This window comes from Microtus oregoni, unplaced genomic scaffold, assembly GCF_018167655.1.
Source record: "Microtus oregoni isolate MIOR12 unplaced genomic scaffold, Mior012 000022F_ref0000154, whole genome shotgun sequence".
NCBI lineage: Eukaryota > Metazoa > Chordata > Mammalia > Rodentia > Cricetidae > Microtus > Microtus oregoni.
In genome coordinates, this window is record NW_024543081.1 from 18233794 (window position 1) to 18257850 (window position 24057).

The 24057-nt window shown below is 54.8% G+C and overlaps 1 protein-coding gene across 4 annotated transcripts in view; it reads right to left on the reverse strand.

Annotated features, from left to right (window-relative positions):
- Window positions 1-24057, reverse strand: part of Adgrb1 (adhesion G protein-coupled receptor B1) — a 70044-nt gene that overhangs the window by 40242 nt on the left and 5745 nt on the right. For 2 of the 4 annotated variants that reach the window (XM_041672620.1, XM_041672622.1), the window contains exons 2-13: window positions 16298-17308; window positions 7502-7663; window positions 6675-6785; window positions 6115-6279; window positions 5856-6020; window positions 5431-5595; window positions 4742-4906; window positions 4534-4635; window positions 3036-3142; window positions 2692-2886; window positions 1987-2055; window positions 1320-1428 (exon numbers count right to left, since the gene is read on the reverse strand). In XM_041672620.1, the coding sequence (XP_041528554.1) occupies window positions 1320-1428; window positions 1987-2055; window positions 2692-2886; window positions 3036-3142; window positions 4534-4635; window positions 4742-4906; window positions 5431-5595; window positions 5856-6020; window positions 6115-6279; window positions 6675-6785; window positions 7502-7663; window positions 16298-17081 (2299 nt within the window). In that variant the 5' untranslated portion in view covers window positions 17082-17308. Of the gene's footprint in view, window positions 1-1319; window positions 1429-1986; window positions 2056-2691; window positions 2887-3035; window positions 3143-4533; window positions 4636-4741; window positions 4907-5430; window positions 5605-5855; window positions 6021-6114; window positions 6280-6674; window positions 6786-7501; window positions 7664-16297; window positions 17309-24057 lie in introns of all 4 variants that reach the window. The other 2 variants (XM_041672619.1, XM_041672621.1) reach the window with 1 other exon arrangement.

Genomic DNA, 24057 nt, shown 5'->3' on the forward strand with positions numbered 1-24057 from the left:
GGACTTCCCTGCCTGCCACCCCACTTCCCTCCAGCGCATGTGCACTGGCCCAGTGATCCAAGGGCCAGGGGACAGGGCTGAGAGACAAAGGGAGGGCCCCAGGAAGTGAGGTAGCTTTTCCAGTTCCATCCATGCTTCCTGGGTACACACTCCACCCTTCAACTTCTGCCACAGCCTGGAGTTACTTGTAATGATGAGGGAGAGAGGGAGCTGCTGAGCTCCAGGCCATGCACCCCAGGCACGGTCCTTGTGTCCTCTTGCTCTGTCCCACCGACTCTGCCTGGCCAGGTTCAGCAGCCTCCCCACTTGGCCCTGCCCTCCTGGGACCATGACGGCATGCCCCTGCCTTACCAGAGGCCATGGGAACAGAGACAAGCCTCCCTCTGAATATCAGCACCCAGCTGGCTCTCAGTGCTGAGTTTCCCAGGGAATGAGCACACCACCTCATTTGACACATATTTTTGGTCCCAACTGCACACAGGGCCATTACAGGTGCTGAGGAGATTGTGTGGGCAGCAGAGCCCTCTGGGGTGCTCACGGAATGGGGACATGGCCTGTCAGTAGTGGCAATAAAGTGGGGTGATGTTCCCATACAGAGTAGCCAGACAAGCCTTCTGCAGAGGACAAGAAAAAGAGGGACATGTCCCAAGGAGAGGAGAGGGCAGGGAGGGAAGAATCCAGAAGTGGCAGAAAGCAAAGGGAGAGATGAGTGTGACCGCAACCCTCTGAAAGATGGCCCTGTGGGCGGAAGGCAGGGAGGTAGAGAGGCAGAAACATGTGACTCCTAGGTCCTGTGAGCTGGGCTTTTAGAAACCTGGGATTTCAGGCTCACATGGACACTGAAGCTTTTGGGAGCTTTGGGGAAGGCATGGCACTGAAGGCCGATGGAGCCTGGGGCCTAGGCTGGAGGGTCAGGTAAGCAAGAGGCCCAGTGACGAAGAAGGGTAAAGTCAGCCTGAAGTGCAAAGGGCCAGTCTGACCTGGTGGAGGTGGAGGTAGGGGAGAGAATTAGAGAGGAGACAGGTGTCAGTCTAGGGCAGAGTGGGGACTCCAAGGCCAGAGGACAGGGGCCTCATGCTGGAAGAGTGGGCACTAGTGAAGATGAAGACTCAGATGGGAGGCTGGATCACATCCTCAGGGGGATGCAGAGCAGGTCCCAAAGCGCTCCTGATAGGAACCCTCTGAACTTGACCGAAGCCCCAGGCTAGTAAGTAATGCCAATCAGAGGCTGCAGAAGGGTGGGGTCATTGCTTCCTTACAGATGAGAGAAATAAGGCAGAAATCCAGAAGCATGGAACCAGGCCGTGGGGGGAGCTTACCCAGATTGTCGGTCACCTGGTAGGCATCCCTCAAATCCTTCATGCGGAAGCCGATGACATCCACAAAGTCCTCCACGAGCCGGAAGAGCTCCTTGGCATTGGGACCCATCTGGGGTAGGGAAAAGTGGAGGGGCTCAAGCTGTGGGGGGGTGCCTGTGCCCTCCCTTGTCCTCCTGCCTCCTCCCCTCCTCTGAGGTCTCTTTTTTTCTGGGCCCTATGGGTCATTCCCTTGCAAAGCAGGGTAGCAGGCTGCTGACCTCTGAGTGCCCATTTGCATTTTACCCACAAGCTCAGAGGCCCAGAGCTGCTGCTGGGCACATGGCAGGGGCTCCTACACTGTAGGAAGGAAAAGTGTTCCAAATACCCACCATGAGGGCTACAGCCTTGGGGTTAGTGTGATAAGAGGTTTGAGGTCAGCTGGAAGGAGGAGAGCGGTTGGGGAGAGTCACCACATCCCCTCTTCTGGACGTGCTCAGTGATGTTAACAAAAGTTCCTGTTCTCCTCATTCAGCCCCAGGGAAGAGCCACTGTCCTTTCATGGATGGAGAAACAAAGTCTACCAAAGCCAGGCCCTACCATGGCTGGCCTGGGATGTAGGAAGCCTAGAGCTGCCTGCCCCTATCCTGATCCCGTGGCTAACACGGGGGCTCCAGACCTCCACACATACCAACTGCGCCTCCTCCCACTTGTCCCGGTTCTCCTCCGCCAGCAGGTTGCTGATGATCTGGACAAAGTTCTAGAAATAGGAAGGGCCAGGGAAAGGGAACAGGCATCAGTGTGTGATGGAGATCACAGCTCAGCCTAGGCCTAGGACGAGGGCTCAGTTTAGACTAGAACCAGGGCTCAGTAAATGACCAAAATCAGGACTCAGTCTGTGACCAGGATCCAAGCTGTGTGGGACCAGGGTCAGAGCACAAAGCGTAGCCAGAATCAGATCAAGGCTCAGTGTGTGATCAGGGTCTGGACTTGTATGTGACCAAGGCCAGGGCTTGGTGTGTGAGCAGGGACAGGGCTCAGTGTGTGAGCAGGATCCAGGATGATGACTTAATCCATAACTAGTACGGTCTGGATCAAGGCTCAGTCTTTGACCACGGATAGGGTTCAGTCTATCATCGGGGTCAGAGGTCATTGTGACCAGGATCAGGACTCAGTATGCAAACTGGATTGGGACTCAGTATATAATCTGGATCAGATATTATCCTATGTCCAGGTCAGGATTCAGCATGTAACCAATCATGTTTAAAGCTCACTCTCATGGTGGGGTCACAGCCCCACCCACACTCGACACTGGGACTTAGTCTGACTGGAATCTGGGTTGGTTCCTCTGATATTTCCTCAAGTTTTCTCCTTTGAGGCTGCCCCTGGGAGTCACCTGCACATCCCCGGGTGTGGGGCTGTAGTAGGCCCTGCGGAATATCTCTGTCATGTTCCTCAGGACATCAATGGTGGAGAGCAGGTCGCCGCTGTAGCTGGTGCCATCCTGCGAGATCTCCAGCAGGGTCTGGATGACCTCCGAGACTCCCTCCCCTGGCAACCCACGCTGAGCCTTGGCCAGATGCTCTCGGGTCTAGGGAGATGGAGAGGGCTGGATGCTGTCACTGCTGTTGGTCACAGGCAGGTGGGGGCCAGGGGCTTTGATTCCTAGAGGCCCCCACAGCCCCAACCTCACGTTCAAAGAGTGGGGACATTTCCCAGAGCCCCTGGGGCTGGCCTCACCATCATTTGGATGTTCCGGTAGTCAATAGAGACGCAGCGGATGTAGGTGGGAGGCTCCCAGTAGGCAATGCCTTCCTCGTCCAGCTCACAGCGGCGCAGGATGAGGCCTGGGGAAACTCTACTCCTCATATGACTGCTCACCAAGGAGCTCTGGGGTCCCACCCACAACTCTCAGGCAGGAGTGCTCTATTTGGGACCCTAGCGACCTCGAGGCAAGCCTATGTGCTACATACTTCAGTCCTACTCTAGGTCCCTGGAGACCTGGAGAGCAGCAGGCACCAGAACTTCAGGAACTTTGCTGGATGGAGGTGGGATCCTCAGCTAAGCAGTGGCTTCTGGGTTCAGCCAGAGCCTCTCTTGGAGTCTTGCAATCTAGAGACTTAGGGACAGCTGTTCTTTAGCCCCTTACCATTTCCTGGCACATTCACAGGTCTTCAGGGACTTTGCTGGCCCCTGGACACTGATGCAGCCTCCTGGGGCCACTTGGTATCAAAAATCAACAGCCTGAAACACAAGCTCGCTCTCAGAGGACCCCCAGAAAGATTTCTGAGCAGGGACAGCAGAGTAAATAAATACACGGTGACAGCTACCTGGAATGGTTCCAGCCCTATCACCAGACAGGAGCCATAGAGTGCCTGACACAGAAGTCTGGGCTACGAACTTAGACAGGAGCAACAACAAGGGAAAGGCAGTGACTATGAAGGTAGAGAAAGACCAGGGAAGGACACCGTGAGGGATGGGCGCTGTCTTTCGCTGTTTCTCGGGGTTTGCAATAAGCCAGCAAGACAGTGTAACCAAGGATAGGGAGAGCAGGCATGGCTGGCAATATTCAGCACCTATCACCTCCCCTGCACCTATTTGGTCACTTCACCCACTGCCCACAGCAGCCTAACGCAAAGGATCACCTGAAGTCCTCATTTCATGGAAGAGAATACTGAAGCTCAGAGAAAACTAAGTCACTTCCCCAAAGCAATATAGCAAACAAGGGCACAGCTGGGGTTTGAACTGGCTTCCCAACCTCCTTCCCTGTGACCTCCCAGATATGAAAACTCTTTCAAACCAAGTGAAGAAGACCAATGCCTGTGGGTGGGCAGGTCTCTTCCCTATGGAGTCCACCCGCTTTTCATACCTTCTGAAAGTACCCAATCAGTGTTCAGGGATGACATGGAACTATAACTACTACCTGTGTTCTCTCCTACAGAATGCAAGCCCACGGTAGGTATGCTGATTGCCCTATGCCTGCTTCCTACCAGTACAGGGGCAATGGCATCAGGTTCACAGAGCTGTCTATGCTCAAAGGGACCTCTAAAGAAGAGACCACGGCATGTGCCCTGACCCTTGTGAACTCAAGACACAATGGTTGTCATGATGTCTCTCTGGTGCCATCTGGCATGAGCACACCCAAGGGCTGCATGAGCTGTAGGTCTCAGACCAAGTAAGACCTCACAAGGGCAGCTGTATAGAGACAGAGCAGGGTCTCTCGGACCACCATTTTTACCTGTGGCATTGCGGGGACACCGGACTGCAGCCACCTCCCCAGCTGGGGTCTCCTTCCAGACCACGGCCCCAAAGTTGTCTTCATCACAAATTTCATGGGGCTCTGCGAGGGGCCAAACAGTGAGGCGAACAGGGTTTGGGATGAGGGGCTGTGACATTCAGTTGTTCCCGGTCCCTCTGAGCTAGTATGCAAGTGGGAAGGCTCTCACCAGGACATCGCTGGGCACCACACTGTCGGTACTCATCCTGGGGGCCCTGGCAGGCGGCTCCCCCGAAGAAAGGCCCGGAGCAGACGCGCTCCCGTCGCTGGCTGCCACCCCCACACGTGACGCTGCAGCTGCCCCACGACGCCCAGGCCTGCCACTTGCCGTCCACTGCAAGGGTGGCCAAACATAGGACACAGGTGACAGGAAGCAGAGGTGGAACCCAGGATCAGTAGGGAAGTGGGGCCAAGGTCCAGGTGGACATAAAGAAACAGTATTCAGATGAGACAAGGAAAAAGCCCCAGGAGTGTTGGGGCAGGACCATGAGGAGGCAGAAAACTGAGATCAATGGAGGAGAGAGAGGTCTGAAACCAGCTTGACTCAAAAAGAAGTCAGGTGGCACATGCAGCTGAACCCTGCCACCTGACCACGACTCCACTGGTCCACCCTGAACCTGACTAACCCTTCAGCCAACCCCACCACTCTGCACTGCACTTGTCCCTACCATTTCCATCCTGTGCTTCGAATCTGACACCCTAGCCAGCACCCTGACCTGAGCACCACACTACCCTGTACCCCAAGCCCACCTCCACCACCCTGTACTTCCATCCTAATACCTTAACCCACATCCTAATGCCCCTGTTTTCACCCTATACCCACTGCCCTTTCCCTGAGCCCCGCGTGGGCGTCCTGACCTGGGCACTGCTGCAGGAAGCAGTCTCGAGTTTCCACCCAGTGGCCCTGGCACTCAGCACCTCCGTAGGAAGGACCATTGCACTCTCGAGTCCGCTGCTGGCGGCCTTGGGAGCAACTGGCGGAGCAGGTGCTCCAGCTAGACCATTCATTCCAGTTTCCGTCCACTGCCCGGCCCGGGGGAAGAAGGGAACAGGAAGCTGGTGTGAATATCCAGCACCCCAAGGCCTGGCCTCAGACACACTAAAACACCCACCTGGGATTGCGGAAGGAATGCCACAAGGTCCCACTTCAACCTAGCATAGTCTGAATTTTTAACCCCTCAGCACCCTGAGGTGAACCTGAAATAGGTCAAGCTGGGTCCCTGGATGGGCCAGTGCCTGCGGGCCCATCCCCAACCTCCTGCCACGCACTCCCTCTCACCTACCAGGGCACAAGGCAATATTGCAGAACTTCGTTTGCTTCTCGGGACCCTCACAGGGGTTGCCTCCAAACTGCGGGGGCCTGCAGGTGCGTGTGCGGTCACGGAAGCCACGGCCACAGGTACTGGAGCAGAGGCTCCACGGTGACCACTCATCCCAGGCCCCGTGCACTGTGGAGAGAGATGGGAAGCCTTTGGGCTGTTCCCCAGCCCAGAGGCCCCACCCTGCCACCCCAAGCCCCGCCCCGTGCTCGGCTCCACCCACCTGGACACACGGCCGAGTTGTTGCAGAGCCGCTGCTCCCTCAGAGGCCCACTGCACTGAGTGCTGTAGGAGGATGACACGCAGAAGCGGGTGCGGGTCTGCCAGCCCTCGCCGCAGGTGCTGGAGCACACGCTCCATGGGGACCACTCCTCGGCTGCTGGGTCACCTGTGGGTCCAGCCCTGCAGCATCATGGGCCTGCCATGCCCCCTCCCATAAGGCGGCGCCAGATTTGGAGGCCCACTTGGGGAGGCAGGACCTTGCTGTGGGGTAACAGGCCACGGGCTGGGGCCCGTGTCTCAAGATAGCCTATTTTCCCCAATGGCTGGAATCCCCAGGGTCTGGGTCTGGCTGGGGCAGGCTTCTATTCTCCTATCAGCTCCCCTAAGCCAGTCTGCATGGAGCAGGAGTCTGGCACCAACTAGAAGAGATGAGCAATAAGCTATTAGAATTATTATTGGCAACTAGTAGCCATTACTAACCTGGCCCCAGAAGCCAGCTGTCTCCCCCTCTCCCTGCCTAGGGCTGTGTGTAGGCCAGTCCTACCCATCCTGCCAGCTCACCAGTCTGGGGGGATGGGAACCCAAACTGCTGCAGCTCATCTCCGAACTCCTCACGCCGCCGGGCATCAGTGGACCGCAGAGACTGACTCCGTGAGCTGGTGCGCCCAGTGGCTGTGGGATGGGTTCAGGTCAGCATCCCCGTGTGATTCCCTCTGCCCTTGGCCACAGGTGGCCAGCTACTATCACCAGAGCAATTTAACCCCAACGGACAAGTGGGGGACCCCATCCATGGCACCAACTCTTCAGCTCACTATGGGCCCCTTTGTGAAGTCCCTACAGGACCACAGGAAGGACAACCCCTTAGAGTGTCTCCTGCCTCCTCCTACCCAACATCCCATCCCTTCCTCCCTATGAGATATGCATGGGCCTCCCCAGGCTCCTGAGAAGACTGTCTCCTCAGGAAAGTGCATCCAACGAACCAAAACAAAACCTGAAGAGTGACAGTCTCATTAGAACTTGATTTAACTTTATGGAAGCAGCTAAAAAATGCATGAGGTCATTAGAAAGCCTTATTAGAGAAATACATCCCGGAGGCTTATCCTGCTGGAGCTGACTGGCTTGGCTGCAGCGCGCTTGCGGGGCAGCCTCAAGAATCCCAACCCCCATCTGATAAGGAAACCTTATTTAGTCCTACGTAGCTCCAGGTACCCTGCTTCCTCCTGGGTCAAATCTCCGCCTCTAAGCAACCAGGGCCCCAATCACTGTCAGCTCTTCAAAGCCCCGCCCACCTTCTTCCCATTGAAGCCTTAGCCTAGCGTCCCTACCCTAACCCTTCCAGGCATGGTCTCGCCCACCACGTCAGCCCCACCCATGCCCTGCCCACTCACGGCCACAGGCCTTGCGGTTGCACAGACGCCCTTCTTCCAGAACGCCCTCACAGCCTCCGCCTTCCACGCCAGGGGTGGGCAAGCAGGTACGGGTTCGAGTTTGCAGACCTCCACCGCAGTCCCGCGTACATTCACCCCACAAGGACCACAGTTTCCAGCCACCTGAGGGAACAAGAGTGAGACTCGGGTCCTGCCGTCTTTGGGGTCCAGCGGAGACCAGAAGAGGTGGTTGTGGGTTTTGAAAGCGTAAGCAGAGGTCAGGTCTGGATGGGAAGACCGCAAGGCAGGGCGAAGCCATGGGGAACTTTGCCCCTAGGTCAGGGCTCCTTCTAGAGAGCTTGTGTCACCTCCGAGCCAGAGGGTCCTTGGTAGGTCTGGGACAAATAAACACTGATGTTCAGGGCTGCCTTGCTGAGTAGACTGTCAGCTCCTGCCCACCCATGCTCCCTACAGTGTGAGGCCTGGAGACCAGTGTAGGCCGCCATTCAGAAACACACAGATCCAGCCTCCCCAGGGCGCTCAAACGCCTGAGATTATTTCCTCACATTCCTGTCTATGTGAGAACCTGCGAAGTCCCCCACATTTCCACTCCAGAGCATGAGGTAGAGAGTAGCCACTCCCATAACTGGTAGCCCAGAAACCTTCCTTAGACAGATCTGCCCACCTACTAAGCGAGGTGAGGATAAATAAGTCCAGGACACTCATGGCTACATCAGGCTTAAGTAGTGATGGAAAGGAAGAGGCCCCATCTCGTGAGGTGAGAACTCAGAGGTGAAGGGTCCCAGAGCAGTCCCACCTGACCTTGGCATTATCATCTCAAGGACAGTCAACTTCCAGGGTTTGGAAAGAACCGCAGCCAGAGCCTGCCTCTCCCCTCGGCTCTGCTTAGCTACACCAGCAGGGGGCGCTGGGTCCCCAGGGAGTAAGCGGCTCTTTGGTGGGAGCTCACCCTTCTGAGATGGGTAGGTTGGGAAGGACCATCTTCCATCCCCCTGTGCCTGTTATAGAGACCCCCAAACCCAGTCTGCCCAGGTGTCGAGCTAGGGAGTCAGGGTTTCAAGATCTGAGTAATGGTTTTAAGCACGGAGGATCCTGTCTCAAAGCCATCTTCGCTTCAGAGCCCCAAGGGTGGGGGCAAGGGCACAGCAAGGATACGGGAAAGGTAAGAAGTGACACCCTCACCAAGACAAAGTTGAGAGCGAGAGGGCAGAGCGTCTCCAGCACAGCCTCACGTGCATCATAGGTAGGGCAGGACAGCAGCTGTCCACAGACAGGGCCCAGGTGGCTGCTCTGAGGCTGCTGGTCACATGCTCTAACTCAGGACAAGCAGGAGCAGCTCTCAACCAGGTCAGACTCCAGGTCTTGAACCAAATAGGATTCCAGATCTCTGCCCCACCCACCAGCCCCAGGAAGGCCACCTGCAAGGACCAACCAGGGCCCAGCTTTCTGGCCTCAGGAATCTCACCTGCCTCAGCCATTCCTGTCTCATGATTCCAGACAAAGGAGCCGGGGAGTCTTTGATCAGGCCCAGGGTGGGGTCAGGGTTCTGGATCCCTCCTGTGCCCCCTCACTGCTCCAGCCCAGCCCCCACAAGGAAGCCTGAGTGATGTGAAAACTGGCAGTGGGTGGGAGAGAGGGTGTCCAAGCTGGGCTAATCGGAGGATGCCACTCAGTTCCCATGGCAACTGCTGCAGCACACAGCCTTTCAGGATAGACCCAGGTTAGGCCTCAGCTGCCAAAACACCCACTATTTCGGGGCTGGTTACCTTGGTGACCCAGGTGGTGAAGATGTGGGAGGGGGAGGGGAGGGAAGAGGTGGGGCATATCAGAAGCTGGGGGAGAGGATGGATGCCTTCCTCTGGCCCAGCCCTGACTCTGGTCCCACCGAACCCTGATCCAGGCCACATGAGGATTCCTAACCCTATTCATACATTGAGTCCTCATTCTGGTAGTATACTAATCCCTGATCCTAGACATATACTGATTCCTTGCCCTGGTCACAGGCCAATATCTGACCTCGGTGACACTGATCCCTGGTTGTTATCACAGACCTAGGATCCTAGGCATCGGATCCCCGATCCTCCATCACAGACTGGGCCCTGATCTCAGCCACAGACTGCTTCCCCAATGCTGGCCACACTCCTTCCACTAATGAATGTTCAGAAAATGGTAACTGCTGTTTTTATTATCATTTTCATTTTTAATGTGTGTCCTCACACACAGCTGACACGATAAATGTTTGCCCAGACTGAAAGCATTCATGCCAGAGGGAGCATTATGAAGGAAGAAGTCCTGGGGCCGAAGTGAGGGGCACCGGGGGACACAGAGGTGCGTCGGGGCTGTGTGGGCACAAGGGGGCAGCGAAGGAGCAGGCAGGGCTCCGGGGTGGGCTGCCCCTCCAGGCCCGGAAAGAAGCTGTCATTCTCCCCTGCTCAATGCTCCCTCTGTCTGGCGGCCTCATTTCCATCTCATTACAGGCATGAATAGAGCCAATTATTGGCCAGGCAGGCTGGCCACCCAGGAGGGAGGGTGTGCAGTGAGGGGGCTCCGGTACCCTTCCCACCCTAATGTCCTGGTTTGAGGGTAGTGGGTTCCCCTGATCCTGCACCCCAAGTGGTCTGAAATGGGGGAAGGAAGGAGATCCCTTCCCCCAGCCAGTCTCTCCGGAGTCCCAGGGATCTCCTTTGGAGGAAGGGAAGCATGCACTTCCATCTTCTTCCAGCAGATGGACCCCTACTCCAGCAGGCTGAGCAGCAGATTGGTTCATCTACAATGCCACTCAGCTTTCCAGATTCTCATGGCAGGTCCAGGGACAGTCCCTGCCCAGGCAGCTAGCAAAACCCCTGCCTCTCCAGGGACCCAGCTGGAGCAAGACTATCATGAAGTGCTTAGGCACTGGTACCAACAGCTAGGTCTAGACCTCCTGGACCAGGAACAAGGGAGACACCAAGGGCAGAACAGGGAATGCTGAGGAACCTGTCCACATAGTTCCTCCACAGCCCTTTCTTCACCCGGCAGGTCCTGACTCAGCCACCATCTGCAGGCTGCCAGCAACCATCAGGGCCACAAAAGGGAAGTCAGATCCCAAGACAGACCGAGTGGCCAAGTTCACTGTCCTCTGTGAAGCACTGACCTCCCTGATCCCATCGCTGCACAGCCTCCTTTAGGCCTCAGGCAGGCTCTACCAATGAGTACTGTTCTAACCCCAGTTCTCAGTGGGGAAACCAAGGCACTTGAAGATCAAGCAAGCCTTGAAGAATTCTGTAGGGAATTCTTGCTGCTGGAATTCTTGATGTTTCCTGTCCTGAGAAGGTATCTTATTTAAAGGCCCAAAATGTTTAGTCCATGCTGGAGACTTTAGACAAGTGGCCTCTGTCCCCAGTTATCAGAGAGGCTGTTGACCCTCCCTTCAGCGTGGGAAGCATGATCCAATTTAGGTCACAAGGACTTCTTGCAGATCTGGCACTGAGCTGAGGCAGGTGACACAGTAAGAGCTAAGGCACATGGGAATTTCCCCGTGGATGATGGTGACACACCCAGCATTTCCACAGGGCCTTGTCTTGTTCTTTACTTCTAGAAGTATTGTCTGTGATGCGCATTGAAGCCAGTTTTCTGGATTTCTCTAAAATTTATACATAAACACACATACACACACACACAAATAGAGCCACTTACACTGCCAAGATGGCACCAGAATCTCCATGGTGGACCCTGGTGCCTCTCTATCACCCCACAACTCCACTGCATCCCAAACCACAACTAGGGGTTCTCCCCAAGCCCAGCCCCTACCTCCATATGATGCCTCTCCTCTTCTTTTTTTTTGTTTTTGTTTTTGTTTTTCAAGACAGGGTTTCTCTGTGGCTTTGGAGCCTGTCCTGGAACTAGCTCTATAGACCAGGCTGGTCTCGAACTCATAGAGCTCCACCTGCCTCTGCCTCCCGAGTGCTGGGATTAAAGGCGTGTGCCACCATCGCCCGGCTGCCTCCCCTCTTCTTGGGTGTCTTGTGGGGATTGAGCCTCACAGAGATTGGGGGATCACTGGCCAAGTAGGATCAGGGCCGCACACACAATGAGGAGACCAGCTCTAGTCTATGGGAAAGACATGAGCCCCCAAGCACTCCAGGCCCCCCCCAGACAAGTTAGCATGTGTACACACCCTGATATGCAGATTCAATCCAGCCTTTTACCCCACACATGTATGCCCAAATACACACAGCAATACACACATGGACACAGAGATACACTCACAGGTACACACTCATAGAGACGCTCAAGGATACTCACAGGGAAACGCAGGGACACACTTATGAAAACACATGGGAACTCATGGGTATATTCACACAGGAACATACAAAGATGATTGAAGACACACAGGGACACACAGGAAACATTCACAGGGACTCATGAGAACACCCTCACAGAGACTCATAGGGCCTCACACAGGCACACACAGAGAGAGGGCCTCATGCTCACATGGACACGTTCATAGGGACGCTCTCACAAGGGCTCATAGGGCACAAGGGACTCATGGAGACACACCCACAGGGACTCACACACAGGACACTCACAGGGACATACAGGGGTTTATGAGTCATACTTAGGTGTTCACAGGATATGGGAACCACACACAACGACACAGAGAGACACAAAGAGACACACAGGTACACATACTCACAGGAACGCACAGGCTCCCACACCCAGAATGTTGCTTTTTTTCATTATCTTACACGTCACTTCTGTAATATTCTTTAATTAAAACATGAATATTTAAAGCAACCCTTGAGAGAAACGGTCCATCTCACCAGAGGCAGAGATGGGAGAGAGATGAGGGAGGAAACAGAGAGACAGGGAGCTGAAGATTGTGCGAGATCAGGGTGGGTGCCAGAGTCTGGCAGCCTCAGAGAGACTGGGCAGCAGGAACAGTTGCCCTAGCCCGAGGAGTGCTTATGGAATCCAACGCGTGACACGGCCATGTGGCATTTGGACAGGCCTGGTGGAAGGACAGGACTGAAAATGGGCCACACGCTCAGTGGGCTGCCTGCTGGCTCCCCGGTTCAGCCACACACTGCCTGTCTTAGGAGGGGATGGGTGTCCAGGCTTGCCTGCTCCCAAAGACAAGGAGGGTGAAGGCCTGGTGCACAGAGTAGGTAAGAACAGGGCATCCACTGCACATCCTGGCACAGCTTCGTCTCTGCTGAAGAGTTATCCATCTCGTGTGCGTCCTTAGCCACTGCCACCACCCAAAGCAGAGCTCAGTGCACATGACACCACCCACTTGTCTGCTGTTAGTCCATGCCTGCTGTGTGACCTGACACATCCTGATTTCACAAGCATGTACTGAGTGCCTGTTTGGAGCCTGGTTCTGTCCTCCACACTAAGGAAGTGTTAGCGAACGTGGCGCATGCCCATCATCTGTTGGGCTCACATCTTAACACAAACAGATAGTGAGCAAGAGGCCCACTGGGGCAGTTACACGGCATGTTTGGAAGTGATACTTGTCTGAGAGGGAAGAAAGGGTTAAGTGCCTCGCTGGACACACATAAGCAGAGTTCCAGGAAAGATCATTGTTTAGGAGGGTCTAGGGAGAGCATCCCAGGGAAGCACAGATGCTGTGAAGGTGTGAGCAAGGCAGGGACAGCCTCGGCTGGGGCCTGACTCATGGCCATGTGAATGGGGGACGCATCCATATGTGACCCTTCCAGAATACCCAGCACTCAGTGATCAAGCAGCCACTGCTGTCACTACCGGCTCCTTCCCCTCCCACAGCCAGGATCTGATCATGGGTGGCCATGGTCTACTCTACACAGGAACGCTCCCTGCCTCATACGCTGGAGCTGGGTCTCTGTGCTCTCCAAACCATCTTCCAACAAACCAGCAGGCTTTGCAAATCAAACAGATGGAGGTTACCCTGGATACACAAGCACACATTCACCACACACACACGAACATACATGCTTAATGCACAATCCATATATACTGCGGACACATACATACACCCACAGCCACACAGCCACAATGTACCACATGAACACTCGTGTTCGTAAGTGTACACATACAATTTTTTTGCATGGGTTGAAGCATGAACACAGTGTGTTACATGTTTACATGCACTCATTCATACACAGAGGTCTGCCTTGCAATAAAAAAGGGCACGTGTGGGCTCACACAGTGACGACACATACATGTGAGAGAGTGCACACACATATGCAAAAAATTGCAAACACAATCAGTATACCAATAGGTTTCCACGTGTCATGCATGTCCGCACGTGAGCTCATGTGTGCAACACGATCCACATATGTTATACATACGTGGGTGCAGCCACCATCACATATGCATACATGTACACAGTGTATTGTACCTAACACACACGTGTATAATACAAACATGTACACTCATGCACATACACCTCTTGCCTGCCTCTGAGTACTACTTGCAGACATTGTTGGAATCCGGACTCATAGCCCAAACTGCACAAGCTCAACTTGCATACACCCTTGTCTGCCTGCCTCTACGCCTAGGCCCCAGGAGTTTGCTGAGCTATAAACAAGGACACCGATTCTTCATCATTGGCGGCTTCATCCCACTTCTTATCCTCAGAGAGACAGAAGATGCATTCTCAGTCCTCCAGGGAGGAGAGCTGAGGGGCTGGCCTAGCAACACAGGTGGTCCAGGGTCAGGCCCAAGGCTCCAAAGTGGGGTTCCAAGGCCACTGCTCCAGTCTGCGTCTGTCCTCTTTCACCAGGCTGTGCTCACATACTCCATGACCTATGTCACAAGCATCTCAGCGTCCAGTCCTACCCTGACCCCAGAATCGCCCTCAAGCTGTGTCTTGCAGTCTTGCACCCTTTGTCCCATATAGATGTCCTCATTCCTGACAAGATCCTGGAAGTCACACTTGCTCTTCCTTCCTCCACACCCACACCCTTTCATCCACAGTCCATCTGCAGCACCAAAGGCCCTCCCCCCTCTTCCCATTGCACCTTGACCAGGCCGACATCAGCCACCTTCCTATCCCAGCTCCCGTGAGAAGCCCAGATATCCTTTGCACTAAGCCCCAAAGTCCTCCTGTTCTCAAGGTCATATAAACACTCCACAGAGAGGCCCAGCCACTCCACAACAAGGCCCTCACATAGTAGGTCCTCAGGAAATGGAAATAAATGCAGGTCAACACTTCCTTCAGCATCACAGCACACAAGCACCTCCTTTGGTGCCTCCAGCATCTATCACACCAGTCCCAAAAATCTTGGCTCCTGGCAGCTGTGCCAAGGTGCTTGGAGCAGCATTCAGAGGCTCCCTGGCATAGTAGCTGCCCTAATATGCCACAGAGGACAGGCTCCTGCCCAAGGGGTATGATTGTGGCCCCAGACAGAGACAGATAGAACCAAAAGAGATGGTGCAACCCCGAGAAGCATTTTGCAGCTGAAGGAACCAAGGCCCAGGGCAGTTAAATGATGGGGCGTGGTAAAGCAGGGTACGTGGCCAGCTCCATTTGTGACAGCTGGCCCTGTCCTCCCACCCAGTTTCTCTAGTCCTCCAGTGAGCACTCCATTCTTCCAGGGTTCCCTTTGGGCCCACTCCCATTCCGGCCACACAATGAAACCTGCCCTTGTCAAGGTCACAATGACCTCCAGCTTACCCAGCAGGAAGGCTGGTCCTCCACCCCCTTCCCACAATAATGAGGCGTGCAGAATGCCCTCTGCGGACCCTGAAGAGGTCAGCTCAGCCTCAGTTTTACAGAGGTCCTGACCCGAGGCTTGCCACAGGGCTTTGACCAGAATGTGCTCAGGGTTGGAAAATTCCTTTGCAGCCCACATGACCTCATGATCTCAGAAATACTCCAAGGGCAACACCACCCCACTCTGGCCCTCCTGGCATCAAGTCCTCTCAGCTAGGCCTTGCCTTGACCCTGCACACCAGGTGGGAAACAGTCTTGGCTTCTCATACCTCAAAGTCCCCTTGCCGGTCTCCAGCTCAAATCTTGGAGGCCCCTACCTCTCTTTCTCCCAGGTCACAGCAGACAGGACTCACCCTACCTCAGTAGTGGACAGGACACTCACAAAGACACGATAGCTCCAACACTACTTGTCAGCCCCACCCATCCCCATCAGGCTAGGTCCTGTCATCTTCCCCAAGGACCACTGCCCTCGGGTCTCCAGACCTTGGGACCTCTCTAGCTTTGAATTAGGATAGTGGCTCCTTCAACAATGGCTTCTGGGTGTCCTTGACACCCTGGCTCTGCCTAAGATGGTTATATACTGTTGGGTGGGATGTCATCCTCTTTCCTGTAGCCACAAGACCAAGATGGCACTTTTGCCCCTGCTTCATTACCACACCTCAGCAGCAGCTGCTGTGGACATGCTACACTGAACCCCAAAACCTTACCTCCTGGAAACAGCCCTATGAATACTGCCTATAGTGCTCCTATGTTCTACCCTGGGGGAGCAACAACCTCCACTTCAGTCCCCAGGCACCAGTTCCCAGAGCCTTGGGATGGTTGGAAATGTCGTTGAGGCTAAATAGTGTCCTCCTGCAGTGGGAGGATTTAAATTGAGGAAGTAACTGGTTACTGATCATTTCTTCCTTCCTTCATTCACACGCGACCCTTTGTGGGATAGCTAGGCTTCCTACCCTGGGAACAGGGAGTCATTCGTGAACTTGAACTCTATGCGTGGTCTCTCAACCCAGATGACAAAGGTAATGCTGGCTAGACTCCGCCCTTGGGGACCGCACTTTCCCCCATGCCCTCATTCCCTCTGCTGCCACACTGTACAGAGTCCCCTTTCCACCACTCACCTGCTGAGCCGTGCCCACCCCGATCCTGGGTCAGGCTGGTGAGGCAGTTCTCAGGGCCACCTGCTACTCCGTCCCTCAAGCAGACATCCCCACGTGGGACCAAAGGGCTGGAAGCAGGGTCTCCAGCATCTCCACCCAGGCAGGCACAGGGAGTCTGCATGATGCCACAGGGGTGCGAGCTGCGGCTGCCAGCTAGACAGGCATCCAGCCAGCGGCACAGCATCTGACAGGCAGCATGGCTGGGGTTGCGATTGCCCACGACCAGGTACTCCACAGAGAAGTCGTCACCAGAGTTTGGAAACCCTCCCCGGGGACCAAGGTCACCATCTTGGGGTGGCTGTTGGCGTTGCATTTGTAGAAACTGCTTGCTGGCCTGCAGGAAGGCAAGGGGTGCAGAAGGATCGCAGAGCCGCAGAACTTCGTCAAAGCTCTCCACACCCAGGTAGGTCCGCGTGGACTCCAGGAAGGAGTCGAACTGGTAGGTACGGACGCGGCCAGGACCGCTGCAGGGTGCAGGTGCCTTGGAAACCTTCATGTAGAGCGTGTAGCGACGAGGGTCCGGGTTGCGAAGGGTCCAAGAGCAGCGTGAGGCGTTGGCTGGGAACACAGCAGCTGCTGAGAAGTAGCCAAAGAACTTGCCCTGCACCAGCGTGGTGCACTGCTCCGCCCCAGGCCCTATGTCTGCCCCAGAGGCAGCACGCGCCCGGCGCCCCAGCAGCAGTAGTAGCAGCAGGAGTGGAGCAAGGATCCAAATGGGGCCCGGGGCGGCAGCCTGGCCCCTCATCCTAGCTCGCGGGGCCGCTGGGGTTCCGCGGGCTGGGCAGGCAAGTGCAGGCCAGGCCTTGACATGCCAGGGTCCTGCAGCAAACAGGGCCGTCCAGAGCAGTGGGCCGGAGGCAGGGTCTGGGTGAAGGCAAGGTGGGGACAGGGCAGGGTCTCAGGAGACAGTGAGAGCAGCAATGACTCCTAAAGTCCAGGCTCCTGGTGTTTGCCTGTGGCCTCCAATGGTAGCTGGAAGAAAAAGCAGAAGGGATAGTGTAAGCCTCTGGGGGCGTGGGCTCAGGACTTGAAGACACAGGAGCTTAGTAAGTCTAGTGAGGCATGAGGCTTTGGGCAGTATATGGCCCTGGTGTCCTCCCAGACACTTGCTCTCTCCACCTGCTTCTGGGTCTCCACCAGTGGTCCAACTCAGGGCACGCTGTACCTTGTCCTCTCCCTTCCAAAGTAAAACATGCCGTGCTCCTCGGGCCTCTCTGCCATGCCTGGTTTATCATGGCCCCGGGAGAAGAGGCCTGGCTCCCTCAGACCTTCTCTTGACCTCCACTCCCTTTTCAGCAGTCTTCCTCCTTCCTGAGAATCTGACAATCAGACAGGCAGGAGGGAAGAGAAGAGAGGTCACCATGGCATCTCCAGGGCTCCCCAAAGACTCCATACCTTTCCATAGGCCTGGAATGGGTATGGACCACTGTAACAGGGGGTACGAGGCAGTCCTGGAGATGAAGAACTTCAGACATGGTGCTGCTACAACAGTACCCACAGCCTGCTTCCCATCCATGGCAGACCCTGCACCATGCATGCCAGGCTGGGAATGCCATGCTGGGAATGCCCTTCATCCCTTTACTACCTGCCTCATTGACTCTCCCCTTACCCGCAGCTCTGAATGGCCACACAGTCACCCCCACAATTCAGAATGAGGAAGCTGAGGCATAGAGAATATGGGGCTTCTTCAAGGTCACAGGGAGTGGGTAATAGACTACAACCCAAACCCTGGACTGATGATGAGCGAGTGCCTTGGGGAACACTTCCATCCGCATGAGCAGCACCACTGGGTATTTCCCTGTGCACTCCTGAGGGCAAGGACTGGAAAGCTAGTCTGGGCTCAGCATGCTTACTGTGCCAGCCAGCCCAGATCTGCTCTGTTGAAGATATCAGTTTCCCCATTGTCCCTCCACAGCTGAGGGAAGAAGGGAGGTTATAGCCAAGCTCCTCCTTCCTTGTCCTCTCAGCCTCTGGGAGCAGACTCATTGGCTCTGCTGACCCTGCATGTGTAGCAGCCTGGCCCCACCCCAGGGACTCTCTATGCAGCCTGGGCCCAAACTGACCAGCAATTCAAGGTCAGTCACAGCTCTGCATCTCATCCTGGCGTCCTTCCTGGACTGCCTCCTGGACAGCAGCCTCCAGGCCCAGCCCCAGCCTGGGTGGAGGTTCTGAGCTGATGGAAGCCGGGATGGCTGAAAATGGACACTCCTCACAAAGTCTCTGTTTATGCATCTGTAGAATGGGCAGGACCCCAACTACTCCCAGAAAGAGGGTCAAAGCACACACATTCCAGCCCCATCATGGTCTTTAAAAAGTCCAAACCTACTCTGCTAACTTCTAACACTGGTGCCTCCAGGCACCCTGGAAAGCACTTCCCAGGTCTCCTACCTCTACCAGCTCAAGGTAAACATCCTTAGGGATGACCTTTGCTATGGCCTCCCACTGCCTCCCTGACCGTCCTCCCCATTACAGAACCAGAGAAGCTATGGCCAGGGTCTCAGCCGGCCCCTCATTCTGTTGTTCCTGATACCAGTCCCTCAGCAGAGCCCACCCCTGGTGCATACTCTCTCCCCATGAAAAGCAGGGATCAGCACCAGGCCCAGGGTAATGTTGGTAAGGTCTTGAGGAAACACTCACCCAAGCCTGGGTCAGTCACCCAGGCTGTCACTAAACAAACCGGGGCCAGCCCGAGTGTCACTTGGGAAACCTAGGTCATCTCGGGAGCCACAACTCACAGCTGTGACCACCCCCTAAATCACCGCCTTTTACCAAGGGGCCTGCATAGCTTGTAAGGACCACTGGCTCCTTGGGCCCTCTCCCCACAACACTGCTTCTGAAGCCCCACTTCCGGATCTGAGGACAAATACAAGTACCCTCAGGCCTCTAGCATCCCTTTGGAAACCTAGCCAGGCAGTGTGGCAGTATCAGTGGTATGTCCCTAAAGACATATGGACTGTGGCACTGGCTTCCAAGGGGCAGTTTGGTGACAAACACAGGCAAGCTCATCCCAGTTCTTGGAAGGACCATACATGGTACACACGGCCCTGTACCCACACTGTCATTGCAGTGAGTAGCCTAAGGACTCTTGTTTTGGGACACAGAGGATCCCTTCCTTGCCCTCGCTTGCCACCATCCCGGGAACCCAGGGCACTAGTTGGGTGCAGGCCTGCCCAGTGTCCCTGCTGGCCAGACTCTTGTCACTGGTCAACTCCTGCAGGGTGGCCAACTATTCCTTGAGTATTGGACGTGGACATAGGTTCCAAATGTCTATCCCAGCGGCAGAAGGTAGCCAGGGAAGCCAGTGGCAGTATAGCCACAGAGCTGTCCCTTAAAGAAGCCCACCAGACAGGCAGGTGTTCACTTGCGGGCTGGGGGTCGGAGGCAAAAGAAACCAAGGAGGAAGCAGGAAGAAGGGCATAGAGCCAGAGCCAACTAATAGGAGACCAAGAGGGAACATTTCTGGACTGGTTATTAAGAACGTAGGAGGTTTCATTGAGAGGCAGAAGAACGGGCAGATGAGAGCACTGTCCAGTGTCTTGTCAGGCAACCATACTCATGGAAACCCCCAAGGTCTTCAACAAACACCGCCTATGGACTCCTCAAACAGGTTGTTAAAACGCCTGTAGAGGGACACCAAGGGAGGGAGGCGGTAAGGCTCAGGTCTCTTCCAGGTAGTCTGGCATTCTTTACACCCACAGTTCTCAACCTTCCTAATGATGCGACCCTTTAACACAGCTCACGTTGTGACTCCTACAACCATAAAATTATTTTGTGACTACTTCATAACTGTAATTTTGCTCCTGTTATGAATCGTAATGTAAATATAGTATATGCAGAGCCCACCCCCCCCTCCATGGGGGTTGCAACCCACAGGTTGAGAACCTTGGACTTGACCTTTGCCTCATCTCTGCTTGGGAAAAAGCACACCTGTCCCAGAGGCATCACAACCAACATAAGAGAGAGCCATAGCAGGGCCTGGCTGTCCTCTGTCACAGGAGCGTCTGGGTGCCAACGCACTGGTCCCCTGCCTACACTGGAGCCTGCCTCCAGTGGCCCTTCATCAGGAGCCTGCAGCCACTTGCCCAGCTCCTCCCATAAGGTCCCTCTCCTCCTTCTCAGCCCCAACAAGCCCAAGTGAATTGCTGGGAGTTGTGGTTCAGGCCTCATCTAATTTTCATGAGAGGCATCTGTGATGTCAGGGGACACAATAGAACGGAGAGAGGATGGAGACCCTTATAAGTGGGGACAATGACTGATGGGCAAGCAGGGGCATCTGGTGGCCATCACTGAGATGGGAAAGTGGAGAGGTCATGTGTCCCTTGTGTGACGGCGTTCACACGTGTCTGTGTAACCCCTGTCTACACACATACATTCATTTATACGAGCACAGGAAAGGTGTATTTATATAATGTGCTGGACAGCCCAGCCTCAGAGGTACACCCACTCGGCTGTCCAGAGGAAGATGAACCAGTCAGGCTGGGAAAGATGGACTCATCTAGGTAGCAAGTTTCAGAAAACCATGATGGCCAGGAGCTAGGGGAGGAGGACAGTTGAGTCAGATGCTCTCCCACAGGAAGTGGTCCTGAAGCCACTGGAGTGTGTACAGAGGTCCTCTGCTCTACCTATCCTGGGTCCCTCCCTTCTGCCACAGTCCATACACTGCTCCTTGAGAGGGTTCCTGGTCTCCTCAGGGCTGGAGCAGGCACTCTGAGTTCCATACTTTCCAAGGCCATGCTCTGTCCTCCCCTAGTGAATGCCTGGCACACCTTTCAGGTGCCTGCAAGCCTCATCCCCCAGAGATGGTCCAAGCATCCATCAGGACCCAGGAAGGCAGCCTGGCCTGTCATGGGCAGCCCACAGAATTTTAGAGCCTACAAGCTTCAAGATCGGCTAGAGATGGTTCATGTTTCCCATCCCAAGTGTTGAGGGATCCTTAGGCTAAATGTTCCCTACTTAATATAAGGCTGTCACTGGCTCTCTCTCCAGAAAAGGGAGTGACTATCTTGCATCTGCCCCTGCCAAACCACTGGCCCCCTCTCTGGTAGAGTCCCATCTCAAGATCTGAGTAACACTGGAAAGTATATATACCCTTCTACCCACTCTGGTTCTCAAAGACAGTGTCAAATTTGTACCAAATCCTCCACAGGCTCTTTTCTCCCAACACCCTTCTCAAGGCCCGGTTGTTTACTTCCTAGTGTCTAGATACTAGGCTCTGCTGAGAAAGTTGGCTCGCCTCGAAATGACAAAGCATCTTCTAGGACCCCCAGAGAAGTCTCAGAGGGAAGGAAGTAGTAGCAAGGTGTCAGTGGGGAGGTCCCATTGATGGAATTAATGATGCCTTAGCAAGTGGGCGAAGAGCAGCAATCAGAAGAGAAAGGGGAATCCATGACTTGGCCCCTTGAGTGCCACCTGCAGGCAAGAATAAGCATGGCCCCTCATGACCATTCAAGTCTTTGGAGCACTGGGGGCGGAGTTAACTGATCCAAGCCAGACCGGAAGACCAGAGATTCCCACCTAGATCCAGTCCAGCCTAGTGTAAATTCCAGTGTAAACGCCACTGGAGTTTACCACTCCAGTTTAAACTCAATCAAAACACACGCGCGCGTACACACACACACACACACACACACTCACAACAATCAGGCCCAGTAACTTGGTCTCCACATCATGCTTCAGGAGTATAGACAGGATGCTGTCAAAGACCCTTCTCCAGCCTCCGTGTGTCCATCTTTTCTCAAGGCCCTGCCCTAGTCCCAGATCAACAGATCAACCAGGGGCCTGCGCCTTGTGTCCCCTCCCCACCCAGGCTGCCAATGGCATCCTAGACACCAGCTACAAAAGCCACTCTGTAGTCCTGGGGCCTCTAAACAGTGCCCTCCTGTGTACTGGACGAGGCTGCAATGGGGGAAGGGCAGGCGCCCTGGGCACTGAGGACTGTCTAGGAGACGGGGGGGGGGGGAGTCCTCCTTGCTCATGGTGTTCCCTATATCCCCACTCCCATGGGTCTCCTGGACCTCAGTCACCAGTTGCAGAGGTGGCCTTGCCACCTGGCCCTGACAGGGCCTCTAATGTGGGGTCAAGGCAACCTGTGTGAAGTCCTCAGGACTCAGGGCCAGAGAGGGCCAAACATCTGGGAAACCCTCCCCCTTCCCGGAGGTACAAACATAAAGAGGGGGTATCTGTATGGCTTGCTCCACAGCCATGGCCTCAGGCCTGGTGCAGCCCGGGCCAGCAAGGCCTCTTGAAGCTCTACCCTCAGCAGAGAAGTGGGGTGGCCCATGCATCAGTCCCACAAGGGATACAGGGACAGAAGACCCCGAAACAGAGGCAGGAGTCACCCAATTCATCAGCCCCAGTAAGCTACTCCTCTCCATGACACAGAGTAATTCAGGGGATGTGGCTGGAAACCAGGCTGAACTGCCAGGAGGAAAGATCAGACCGAACATGGGGCCTCTCTGACAGTGTCTGGAGGGGCTCTGCCGGGGCCCAGCCCTTCTCCAGGCCAGTGTACAATCCACCTTGACTTGGATTATCTAAAGAGAGCAATACAGCAGTCACCTCCATCACAGGGAAGATGAATAGTCCTAGGTTTCCTGGGAAGGAAGAGACTCTGTTCCCACTGTTCACTGCAGCTTGACTCCTGCCTTACTGCATCCCTTCCTGTCCAGTACCCATCACCTCAACCCACCTGGCACCGAAAGCACTCCATATGCCAAACTCCCTTGGCCTGTGCCGATACCATGCCTTGGTCCTGCTGCTCAGGTCCAAGAAATCCAGGGCAGGTCTGAGGCTATGGCAGACAAGCAGGGCTCCTGCTGGCAGAGCTCAGGTGATAGGTAGGGGAAAGAGGGGCCGATAGTCTTGAGCCAGGACCTTTGGCAAATTTCCTAAGTGGCCACTCCTCTCCAGCTGCAACAGGAGTCACCTTTTTTGCTGTTGTTGTTGTCTACGCTGTCCCTTTTTTTCCATCATTTCTTTTGAAAGCCAGCTGTATTTTTGATACTTTTTTTTAAAAAATTTATTGAGCAGAAGACCCTATGCCCTGCTTCTTAAGCTAGTGCTCAAGGGGACCCATCACCTTCTTAAGCTAGTGCTCAAGGGGAATGTAAGACTAGGCTATGTCCTGGAGAGCAGGACCCACCCACCCCAGCCACCTCCAAGGGCAACTAGCAGCAGCTTTCTTGGGAGGACAAGGCAGAGGAAGAGAAAAAGTGTTCTCCAGATGGGCAGCTAAGCACCGAGGAACCAAGATGTGTGTGCTTGGCGTGTGTACATTAGTACACGTGTGCAGGAAGGGCATGAGTCACACAGCGTATGGGTGCACCTACATATACGAGAATGTGTGTCTGTATGTATGTGTGGACAGTGAGGATTTGCTCCCTGAGTGATAAATCTGTGAGCCTGCTCATGTGAGAGTATTGTGTATGCGGTGTGCATGTGGCTTTGTGAGTGTTTAGTGTGGTACGCACATGGCATTGTGTGTAAGTCCAAGTGGGCACACCGAACAGTACATATGAGTGGCCAAGTGTGTGGGAGCAAGAAGCACAGGTGTGTACAAGTCCGTGGCATGTAGGGGCAAGGTTGTAATCATGGATGTCAGTGTGCTATGGTCATAGAAGGATGCTGCCAAGCCATCAGCATGGTGACCGGGGCTGCATGACGGTTGGGGTCTCAGGCTGGGTAGCAGGAGCATGTGGAAGACAGGCAGGGCACAGACCCAG